Source organism: Budorcas taxicolor, chromosome 17 (assembly GCF_023091745.1).
Source record: "Budorcas taxicolor isolate Tak-1 chromosome 17, Takin1.1, whole genome shotgun sequence".
NCBI classification, from domain to species: Eukaryota; Metazoa; Chordata; class Mammalia; order Artiodactyla; family Bovidae; genus Budorcas; species Budorcas taxicolor.
In genome coordinates, this window is record NC_068926.1 from 63,336,874 (window position 1) to 63,348,411 (window position 11,538).

At 52.9% G+C, this 11,538-nt stretch overlaps 1 protein-coding gene across 2 annotated transcripts; it reads right to left on the reverse strand.

The window, feature by feature from the left end:
- Positions 1-956: 956 nt before the first annotated feature.
- Positions 957-10,167, reverse strand: C17H12orf43 (chromosome 17 C12orf43 homolog). Of its 2 annotated transcripts, none has more exons than XM_052654700.1 (6): positions 10,021-10,167; positions 7,361-7,403; positions 7,058-7,156; positions 3,306-3,379; positions 2,667-2,757; positions 957-2,166 (listed from the first exon to the last, which is right to left on the reverse strand). In XM_052654700.1, the coding sequence occupies exons 1-6, from the start codon at positions 10,142-10,144 to the stop codon at positions 1,833-1,835; spliced, it is 765 nt and encodes a 254-aa protein (XP_052510660.1). In that variant the 5' UTR covers positions 10,145-10,167; the 3' UTR covers positions 957-1,832. The 2 variants fall into 2 exon arrangements, with proteins under 2 accessions (XP_052510660.1, XP_052510659.1); XM_052654699.1 differs by having other exon boundaries at positions 957-2,169.
- Between the last annotated feature and the right edge of the window lie 1,371 nt (positions 10,168-11,538).

Consider the following 11,538-nt stretch of genomic DNA (forward strand, 5'->3'; position numbering starts at 1 on the left):
CAAGTGGGGACCGTGGAGAGCTGGAGAGCAGAGCCCGTTCCTGGTGGGTCACGGGGAGGGACTGTCCCTGCTGCCCAGGGTAAATCTTGTTGCTTGGAACACAACCACCCCGAGGCTTGGAGCCCTTGCACCCCGCAGGGAACTGCCAGCCACACTTCTCAGGACAGCAGCCCGTGTAGCTGGCCAAGGTCATAGGTCAATGTGGCCCCAATTCTGTCACCTATGCCCCAATCAGGCCATTCCACCCAGCGCCCCCTGCTATTAACTGCATGCCCCTTTGGACCTACCTGTCCCCCACTCACCTAAGCCTCACCTGAGTGGCTCCTCTGGGCTGGGGCCTGGGGAAACGCAGGCCTCTCCAGCTCTCTTCCTCCAAAGCCAAACCTCTCCCCAGCCCATGACCTCCAGTTTTCAACATTTGTCCCCACTGAGCACCACACCTTCTGAGGCCAGCCTGGCATCCTGCATCTACTGGAAAGCCTCCCTCCCCTGCAGGCCGAGGTGTCGTCCCTGCCCCTAGTGAGAGCCTGGTGCCAAGTCGAGGCTGTGGGAAAGCACACCCTTCCCACCTTCGGGAGTGAAGCTGCTGAGCTCAGAAAGCAGCAAGGCCAGGAAAGCAGTGCTGAGGGGCCCAGAGGGAGAAGAGAGGCAAGATCGGTGGAGGGGTTGCACCTGGGAGCTAGGGCCAGCTGGCTGAGGGGAGGGTTCCCAGCCTCCCACCACCCCCCCCCCCCCCCGAGGAGGCTGAGGTCCTGAGCGCTAAGGCAGCAGTGTCAGCCCAGGGCTCACACGACCTCATCTCTTGGGGGGGCTGCTGCAGATAACCCAGCCCTCGTAGCCCATCTCGACCCTGGAGTGACAGGGCAAGGGGACAACTAGCATCAGTGAAGCCTGCAGTCAGCTGAGAGCGAGCCTGTACATTTATTTAACTTCTAGTAAACACGGACTGTGTCGAATATCTTGCTTGTCGTGTAGGTGGGGTGGGCAGGAGGAAGGGGGCTCGGGGCCTGAGGAGGGGCGGGGCCGGCACACACACTCTCACATCCCACCTCTGTCTTCCTGGCTCCACCCAATCTCCGAGGCCAGGCCTCCGAGCCGGAATGCCTCCTTCACCGTGAACTTCTGCTACTTCTTGCAGGACATGTGGGTCCAGGAGTCCCAGGCCACGAGTGCTGTGACACTTCCTGCAGTCTTGAAGTTGGGGTGTGGGAACACTTCCTGGGGTGTAGGCAGGAGGACCCCACCTGCGTGATGCTCATCAAGTTCAGCACTGACTCAGGGGCAGCACCCAGATCCCCATTACATTTCCGTTTCCTCAACAATTTATTTTCCATAATCTGGCTGGCTCAGAGACACAATCACATACGACATATTCATATTGTGGAGACAGAAAATTCTGGAAAGCTGGGTGTGGGGGCAGAGTAGATCTCTCTCTTTTCTAGACAGTGTTTTATGAAGTCTGTGTGGAGGGAGACACACAAGGGGCTCCAGGGCCTCGGAGGCCCACCCCACCTTGTCTCCTTCAGGTCGTCTCCTGCACCAGGCTGCGGCGGTGGAGCTCGACTACTTGGCCTTCAGCCTTGAGTAACCGGGAGTCTCCTTCCTGGGGTCACAGAATGTTCTGGTACCATAGGTCTGACGCGGCCCAGGGGGAGCACAGGAGGGCAGACCCCCCTCACCCTATGACCACTTCTTAGCCCCAACGCCTGGGCTGGCCCCAGTCACGGGCAGAGCCTGGACTCGTCAGCCAAATTCTTGCATTGGAGAGGGACTCAGGGCTCGGACAGGCTAGTCCCTATGGGAAGCCTGAGCTCCCTGCCCGCACACTGGGCTCAGTTTGAGGGCATGGCAGCAGCACTCTTTGTTGGCGGGGACGGGGAGGCCTCACTGGCCTTCTTTGCCTTTTTCTTCCGCTTCTTCTTTTTGGTCCCAGGGGGCGCCTGGTCCCCGTTGAGCTGGGCAGACTCCTTTTCCTGCCTTCCGACTGCAGCCTTGCTGGTGGCGATAGAGGCCACGTCGGCACTGTCCTCATTCTTGGCTTTCTTTTTCAACTTCCTTTTCTTCTTCTTCTCCACGAGGACAGGGCCGTGGATGGCGGACTCCTGGAGGATGTCGGAGGCGGACACAGCCGCCTCTCGGCAGCGCCGTAACTCGTCGCCATCATCGCTGCTGCCAGGGAGGGCGGGGGGAGTGTTAGAGGGACTCGGGATGGGACCCCAAAGCTGCCGCGCACTGCCCCAGGCCAGGCCACCAGACGGAGGCCAGGGAGAGACAGCGGTATGCGGAGAACTCAGGCTTGGCCGGGGGCAGACCTGGGTTCCCACATAGGCTTCTCTCCTTCCAGGCTGTGTGACCTCATTTCGTGACTTAACCTCTCCGACCCTCAGGGTCTTCACCTATCAAGTGGGGATCTTAACAGAGCCTAGGCCTCACAGGGATGTCCCAGGAGTGTGGTTTCGGGCACGAGATGGGTGCTCCGAGAGCAGTCAACATCCAGCCCCCAATGGAAGCTCTCCCCCTCCCACTGAGTTACTATGTCTCCAGCTACCTGGCGGGACTCCTCCTGGGTCCAGGCCTGACTGGGGTCTGCATGGCTATCTGTGGGTGGAGGTGGGGGCGGATCTGGTCAAAATGAGGAAACCTGAGGAGAGGACATATCATCTCACCTGGAGCTGGACGGCAACCGTTTCCGGCAGGGCTGGGGAGCAGCTTCCTTCTCGGGGCCTCTGGGGATGGACGTGAAGAAAAGGCGGAAGCCTGCAACCCATGGGGATGGAGTCAGCACGGCCAGGGGCCCGCAGGTGCCAAGGCTGCCCCACCTCTGTCCTCACGGAGCCCCTGGTCCAGAGGGCATTGCTCCTATTTAATAAGAGAGCGGTGCCTCGCAGGATGAGAGGCAGCACGCTTTCTTCTGCTGCAGAGACGGGACCGGGTGCTTGAGGGGTTGCCAGCCACCAAGTCAAGCCAGCAAGTCTCCCGAGGCTTCTGGGACGCAGCAGCTGAGCTGCCTGCCTACGGCAGCTTGCAGAGTGGTGAGTGAGTCGGGCAGGGGACAGAGACTCGTGTGTGAGAGGCTGTGGGGTGCAGCAGGTGCTCCTGCTCAGGGTCACCTGGGGCCAGTGGCCGCATTCCTGGCCCCAGCTCCCCTCATGGGTCCCCCTGTGAACAGGGTCACCATAACATCTGCCTCGGACAGGGCCTGCAGGCATGAAGGAAGATAGTATGCCAAAAGGGCATTTTGTAGCTCCAGACTCACAGGAGGGGCTTAATAAAGGAAAGCTGTTATCAACAGTCAAGCTGCTCACCATCATCCTCCAGGGCGCCTCGCTGCACCTCGGCCTTTCTTGGCTCCTTCACGATTTCTGAAATGGTAATGGAGCTACGGGAAGAGACAATGGATTTAGGATGAGATTTTGGGTAACAACAACAAAAATTATTTTTAATTAAAACTTCTTTTTGTTGTTGCTAAGTGGAGGGGACAGAGTAACGCAATGTTACACGCGGAGGCAGAGGGCCCCCAGGCTGATGGGAACATGCCTGGTCACGGCCATAACGTGGTGAAGAGCCCCTGTCAGCTCAAACGACGGTGACTTACTGGTTCAAACCCTACTTTATCCCACAAAGTGCTGAAGAAGTTTTGAAGATACTCACAGTACAAGAGAATGCAACTTCAAATAAGGCAAAGAGAAAACGAGAGCAAGAGGGACAGAAAGAGCCAGAAGTGTGGCCAGGAAGCCCGACAGACTTGCTAGACAGAGGGCACACATTTGGTTCTCAACTTCCTGGCAGCAAGCCCGAAAAGGGAAACATGACTGGTTGAGGAAAGAACATTTCAGAGGTTCAGCTCCTAGAACAGGCAGACCTGCTTTTTTTTTTTTTTTCTTAAAAAAAGCTTGAGTTAATACATATTGACATTCAGTGCCAAGAAATAATATGGGGAGACCCCATGTATTCCCCACCTGGTTTCTCCCTGGGACAACACTGTGTGTAACTAACATCCATGATCACAACTGAGAAACTGACTTTGTTACAATCCACTGACCTTTCTCAGGCTTCAGACCTCGGTTTTAAGTTCTGATTTTTGTCACTTATTAACAAGGGACTTCATCTCTCTGAACCTGTGTTACCCCTCTGAACACTGGGAGTGATGAGACTCCTGGCTTCCTAGAGCTGTTACAAGGTTCAAATGAGAAAGTGGACTCCAATCCCTGAGCATGGAGCCTGGCTGTGAACCAGTAAATGCCAGCCATAACAATGATGAAGATGACTACTGCTGTAAGATAAGCAATCAGTGGAGTTCCCTGGTGGCTCAGTGGTAAAGACCAAGCCTGCCAATGTGGGTTCAATCCCTGGTCCAGGAAGATCCCACATGCCATGGGGCAGCTAAACCCGTGAGCCACAACTACTGAGCTCGTGCAGGCCTGCGAGCTGCAACTACTGAGCCCACGTGCCACAACCACTGAAGCCCGTGAGCCTAGAGCCCGTGATTCCAACAAGTGAAGCCACCACAATGAGAGCCCCTCGCACCTCAATGAAGAGGAGCCCCCGCTCGCTACAACTGGAGAGAGCCTGAGCAAAGCAAGGAAGACCTGGCACAGCCGGAAAAAAAAGATAAACAATGAGCTCCACAGCAATGTGCTTTCTCTAGCACAGATGAAGAGGGGAGAACTGCCGAGACCAGGAAGCAGGTCTCGGGGAGTGCTGGCGAGGCAGTCAGCTCGCAACTGGAGACCAACGCTCTAAGCGACGCCCTTGCAGCAAACAGAATGATGTGCTGGGCGCTTCTCCCAACTGCCTTGTGTAGGTGCCGGCAGCCTTGTCCTGCATGGGACACGGTCTGGGGAGAGGGCACAGAGATGATGCCAACAGGGTCCTGAGCCTGTCCTGGGCATCTAACCTCCTGGGTATCTAACCCGGTGGTTCACTGTCAGTCGGCAGGGCCATTAGGCGATGTCTGGAGATACAGCTGGTTGTCACGGCTGGTGGAGCAATGTTACTAGGATCTCGTGGGTAGAGTCGAAGTACGCTGCTAACCCTCCTACAGTGCTCGGTACAGCCCTGCACAACCATGAACAATCTGGGCCAAAATGTCCATGGTGCCAAGATAAGAAACCTTGATCTAACACAAGGGACTAACTGGGGTATCATTTCTTTGTCTGTGCTATGCTGATTCAGTCGTGTCTGACTCTGTGCGACCCTATGGACTACAGTCCATCAGGCTCCTCTGTCCATGGGATTCCCCAGGCAAGAATACTGGAGTTGGTTGCCATTTCCTTCTCCAGCGGATCTTCCCAATCCGGGGATTGAACCCACATCTCTTAGGTCTTCTGCACTGGCAGGCGGGGTCTTTACTGCTACCACCTGGGAAGCCCTTAAAACACAAGACACTGGCTCAGGATAGCTGTGCACACTGTGTGAGTGCCAAGTCACTTCTTTGGAGAGAAATAAGTACAGAACACTGCAGGAACTATCCTGATGGTGGGTGACCAACGCCCTGGTGGATTTCCACCTGGGGAAATGCTCGTCATGGATCACTGCAATGCCAGGTGGCCCTGGTTACCCTCAAGCCGAACGGTCACTGAGAAAAATCACTCCCTCGGATTGAGATGCCCACCTGACCTTCCTAAACATGGTAAGCACATTCCCACACTGGGGACTGGCACTAAGGCCGTGGGGGTGCAGGCTGCTGAGGGCTGGCCCAAAGTTCTATATGGGATTAGCAGCAGCTGTGCACTTTGGGAGGGCTCATCTGTCCTTTTTGATGGTTACTTCAAATTGAAGGACCATAGCCCAAACATCCTGAGTCTCCCTTTCGAAATCTGCTAGGGCTTTGTCAAGTGAGGATAGATCTAGCCCAGCCTGCCCCAGACCAAGTCCCATGCCACGCCACTGGTCATCCTCGGAACAGAGGCCCTGTGGCCAAACATGCTTGGAAGACACGGGCTAAACAAAGTTACACAGGACTCTTTACTGCAGGACTTTTCAGAGTCTTGAAGACACTACTAAGAATCTAAATCTCCCAGGGCAGGGCTTCCCTGCTGGCTCAGTGGTAAAGAATCCGCCTGCCAATGCAGGAGACATGAATTCGATCCCTGATCCAGGAAGATTCCACATGCCGCAGAGCAACTAAGCCCACTAAGCCCAGTAAGAAAACTACTGAGCCTGTGCTCTAGAGCCTGGGAGCCCCAACTACTGAGCCCACATGCTCTAGAGCCCTTGCTCTATAACAAGAGAAGCCACTGCAATGAGAAGCCTGTGTACTTAGAGAAAAGCCCACACAGCAACAAAGACCCAGGATGGCCAAAAGTAAATAAATAAAATTACAAAGATAAATTAATTAACCTCCCAAGGCACAGTGGGTAAGCAGAGTACAGCATTTCTCCACCTCCTCTTTGCAGCTGGAGCCCTGGTGCCCAGAGCCGCACTCTGGACTCAAGTTCCTGGGCACCTACTTTAGGAATGCTGATCTGGATCTTTCTCTTTTTTTAAGTATTTCTTTGGCTGCGCTAGATCCTACTTGCGACACACGTGATCTTTTCTTCAGTTGTGGCATGTGGGAGCTAGTTCCCTGACCAGGGATTGAACCTGGGCCTCCTGCACTGGGATCGCGGAGTCTTAGCCACTGGACCACCAGGGAAGTCCTGCCGACCTGGATCTTCACAGATTATATTCTCGCAGCACCTGCCATACAGTAAGCACTCAGGAAACAGGAATTCCGCTGGTCCCTTGTCCTCTTTTGGGGGGAATAAGCTCTTGCACCCCGGGGTCCCCTCTTCCTCTTGGGGCAGCAGGAGAGCACAGTGGTTAAGAGCAGGGCCCTGGAGCTGAGCCCACTCTGCTCCCTCCTCCGTGACTGCAGGCACATGCTTCTTCTTACAGACGGGAGCCTTTTCCCACAGCTGGGGAACAAGCACAACGACAGGCCCCGCACGGTAGGGTGATGCCTTGTGCTTACCACTGTGCCAACTTACATCTGCTGAGCTCCCAGGCCTCGGGGGGCCATTAGTCCTGGAATGAATGAATGAGGGCAGGAAAAGAGAATGTAGGTGTTTGCTACCTGTCCAGCAGGGCTCCCAGTTTCTTGGCTACATGGGCTCGGAATTCGGGGGTGGTCTGAAGCTCGTTGCCATCTTGTTCGTGCTCATCTACCTTGTGCCTGCAACACATACGAAAGGACCTCACCTCCTGCCAGCTCAGAGGCTGCCCCCAAGAGGGTGGGGAAGACATGTGTCTTGCTCACCCTGACATACCAGGGTGTAGCAGGGAGTACATGGGGGGGGGGGGGGGGGGCGCGGCGCAGGTGGCAGGGGCCAACATCAATGAATGAACAGATGAAACCTGAATCCAAAGTGCACAGTACCTGAGGCTTGGCTGGTTGGCTGGCAACTTAGCATTTGTAGCACCTGTGGAAATAATGAACACTGAGGTATTTACAGAGGAAACAACTATACCATCTGTTGTGTGCTGGGCACTATTTTATGTGATTTACACCTATAATTTGTTGAATCTTTCCAAAAACCCGATGGGACTAACAGGGGTGGGGGTGGAGGTGGAGCAGTCACCATCCCCCATTTACAGAGGAAACTGAGGCAAGGAGATGTAAAATAGCTTGTTGTTGTTCAGCTGCTAAGTCATGACTGACTGCGATCCCATGGACTGTAGCCTGCCAGGCTCCTCTGTCCATGGGCTTTCCCAAGCAAGAATGTTGCCATTTCCTTTTCCAGGGGATCTTCCTGACCCAGGGATCAAACCCATGCCTCCCGCATTGGCAGGTGGATTCCTTACTGCTGAGCCACTGGGGAAGCCCTGTTAAACAGCTTAGCCAAACAGCCAACAAGTGACAAGAACTGGGATGAGGATCCAGGCTGTCTGGCTCCAGAGCCCCTCCAGAGAGATGGCATGTAACCCAGTCCTCCTGAAGAGATGGTGTCTCAGCTGTATTAAAGGATAAATTGGAGCCAGACAGGAAGGGGAAATGAATCCATGACGAGAGACCAACCACATAACTGCTGCTCTTTACTGAGCCTTTAATGTGTGCCAAGCACTGCAGATACATCATCTCTGCTCCTTACAAGGGTGGGTACTATCCTTACCCCCACATTACAGATGAGGAAATTTAAATACAGTGAGACTTAAGTACCCTGCCCAAATTCTTCCTGCTAGTGAGTAGTGGCAGGACTTTATTTTTGGGGGCTCCAAAATCACTGCAGATGGTGACTGCAGCCATGAAATTAAAAGGCACTTGCTCCTTCGAAGAAAAGCTATGACCAACTTAGACAGCATATCAAAAAGCAGAGACATTACTTTGCCAACAAAGGTCCGTCTAGTCAAAGCTATGGTTTTTCCAGTAGTCATGTATGGATGTGAGAATTGGACTATAAAGAAAGCTGAGCGCTGAAGAACTGATGCTTTTGAAGTGTGGTGTTGGAGAAGACTCTGGAAAGTCCCTTGGACTGCATGGAATTCCAACCAGTTCATCCTAAAGGAAATCAGTTCTGAATATTCATTGGAAGGACTGACACTGAAGCTGAAACTCCAATACTTTGGCCACCTGATGGGACGAAGCAACTCATTGGAAAAGACCCTGATGCTGGGAAAGATTGAAGGCAGGAAGAGAAGGGGACGACAGAGGATGAGACGGTTGGATGGAATCACCGACTTGATGGACATGAGTTTGAGTAGGTTCCGGGAGTTGGTGATGGACAGGGAAGCCTGGCGTGCTGCAGTCCATGGGGTTGCAAAGAGCTGGACACGACTGAGTGACTGAACTGAACTGAACTGAGTGAGTGATAAGAGATGGAAAGGCATTTCTTTTTTTTTTTTTTTAAATGAGATATGGAAAGGCATTTCTGCACACAGAGAAGGCAGAGTTATGGTGACCACAGATGAGAGGACATAGCATGGTCTGGAGCCTACCTGTGGAACGTGTGGCAGGAAAGCAAGCTGGGAATTGATTACCAAAGGCCAGGAATTGATTACCAAAGGGTTTGTAAGTCCTTTTATTTACTTATTATTTTAACTTTTACAGAAATTATTGATTTACTCAGCTCTGCCGGGTCTTAGGTTCGGCACTCTGGATCCTTAGCTGCAGCCTATGAACTTCTTAGTTGCAACATGCAGTCTAGTGCCCTGACCAGAGATCCAACAAAGGCCCCCTGCATTGGGAGCATGGAGTCTTCGCCACTGGATCACCAGGGAAGTCCCGAGGGCTTGTGAGTCCTTTTAAACAAAAGCAGGAGTTAACCTTGCTTTGCTATGGCCTGCTCTGGCAGCCTGGATCCTTCTCAGAATAATCTTTTAGATGCAAAAAATACAACACATAGGATTACAAAGAAAACCAGTGATAGCGAAATTCAGTTATCATTAAGAGTAAAAAGCAAAATTTGGGACACTTTAATACATATGCTTCTTCATTAATGTATTAAATTAGATCTACTGATGGACCTAAAAATTACTGTAATTTTTTAAAAATTAATTAATTAATTTATTTCTGGCTGTGCTGGGTTTCCGTTGCTGCCTGAGGGCTTTATCTAGTTACAGCAACTGGGGGCTACTCTCTGGTTTCCGCGCTCTGGTTTCTCATTGCAGAAACCGGCTTCTCTTGTTCCAGAGCACCGACTCCAGAGCTGTGGGAGGTGTGGGACACAGCTCGCTGGCAGCCCCAGGGAGTGAGAAAGTGCTGGAGCCGAGGAAAGGCTGGATGCAAGAATCCAGCTCTCGCAGTAATCTCCGAGGAGTGGCGGGGCGCCAGGGGTGCAACAGTTAGGATGGACCCAAGGAGGCAGAGTCAAGAGATACTCTGGTGCCTTGGTTTCCCGAACTGGGGTCATGGAACAACCCGCCCCGCTGCCCTTGTCCTTATTTTGACTCTGAATCCTACTCTGAACCCCACCCAGGCCGTGGAGCCTCCTCAGGGAAAGAAGTCGAATGCCAGTGACACCCTCTTCACCGTCCATCCTCTCAGGCCTCAGGGGAAGATCATACGCTCTTCGGCCAGACCCCCCGAATATAGCCCCCTACCGACTCTTGGCTTCTCTGGACCCCTCGGGCGCTGCTCCAAGCCCCAAGCCGGCATCGCTGCCTCGCGGCATCGTTCCAGCTCCTCTTCATCGCTGCTGCTGCTGCTGCTCTCCAGATCACTCATGGTGCCACTGGGCGCCGCCACCTTGAAGCACCGCAAAGGATTGTGGGGAGCGCCTCCTGGAGCGGTCTTCCTCCTAGGATCCAAAAGGGAGCTGAAAAACGCAGGGCATTGTGGGGATTGTAGTTCTTAAACTCAGGCCACCATTGGTCCTAAATTGTCCTGAATGGTTTCCTGAAACGTGAGAGCTGGAAGGGCCTAAGAGATCAACAGATCTATCCTCGATGAGGAAAATAAGACCTATAGACAGGAAGGAATTGCCTAAGGTCACACAAGGGGTTAATGACAGTCAGGATCGGTTCCCATGTTTTGGTCCAATGCACTTTGATTATTATCCACTTATTCTACAAATTCAGAAGTGTGTTTGGGCATCAGAAGTACCTTAGGGACCTTTGTGTCTGTGGCGGGGTAGGGTGGGGGGCAAGGGGCTTCCCAGGTGGTGCTAGTGGTAAAGAACCTGGCTTCCAGTGCAGGAGATGTAAGAGTCACAGGTTCAATCCCTGGGTCAGGAAGATCCCTTGGAGAAGGGCCTGGCAACCCATTCCAGTATTGTTGACTGGAGAATTCCATGGACAGAAGAGCCTGGCCGGCTACAGTCCATAGAGTGGCACACGACTGAAGCGACTTAGCAAGCACGCACGCACGTCTGTGGTAAAAGTCACATAGTATTTTGTTGTTTAGTTGCTAAGTTGTGTCTGACTCTTGCGACCCCACAGACTGTAAACTGCCTGGTCCTCTGTCCACGGAAATCCCCAGGTAAGAATACTGGAGTGAGCTGCCATTTTTTTCTCCAGGGGATCTCTCCAACTCAGGGATCAAACTTGCGCCTCCTGCATTGCAGGTTGATTCTTTACTGCTGAGACACCAGGGAAGACCACATCATATAAAACATACTATTTTAACCATATTTAACTGTACACTTCACATTGTTGTGTAGGGGACTTTTTAAAATGCAGATTGTTGAGTCTCACTGAAAACTAGGCACATCAGAGTCTCTGAGAGGTGGGACTCAAATCCGTATTCCTTTCAATATCCTAGGGCCTTGGTACCACTCTCAGTATAATCCATGAACAAGCAGCATCAGCAAACTCCAGAGCCTGTTAGAAATTCAGCCTTGGTTTCAGCCTAGACCTGAATCAGAACCTGCATTTGAACAGGATCTCCAGGTGATACAGACTTCCCTGGTGGCTCAGCAGTAAAGAACCCACCTGCCAATGCAGGAGACACGGGTTTGATCCCTGGGTCAGGAAGACCCCCAGGAGAAGGAAACGGGAACCCATTCCAGTATTCTTGCCTGGGAAATCCCATGGACAGAGAAGCCTGGTGGGCTACAGTCCATGGGGTTGCAAATAGTTGTACTTGACTTAGCGACTCAACAACAACAGCAACAACAGTAG

Coding starts and splice junctions, on each gene's coding strand:
- C17H12orf43 (XM_052654699.1), bottom strand. CDS start 10,144: ATGAGTGATCTGGAGAGCAGCAGCAGCAGCAGCGATGAAGAGGAGCTG. Junction 7,157..7,360: donor GCCAACCAGCCAAGCCTCAG/GTACTGTGCACT, acceptor TATGTGTTGCAG/GCACAAGGTAGATGAGCACG. Junction 2,758..3,305: donor AGGCGCCCTGGAGGATGATG/GTGAGCAGCTTG, acceptor CATGGGTTGCAG/GCTTCCGCCTTTTCTTCACG.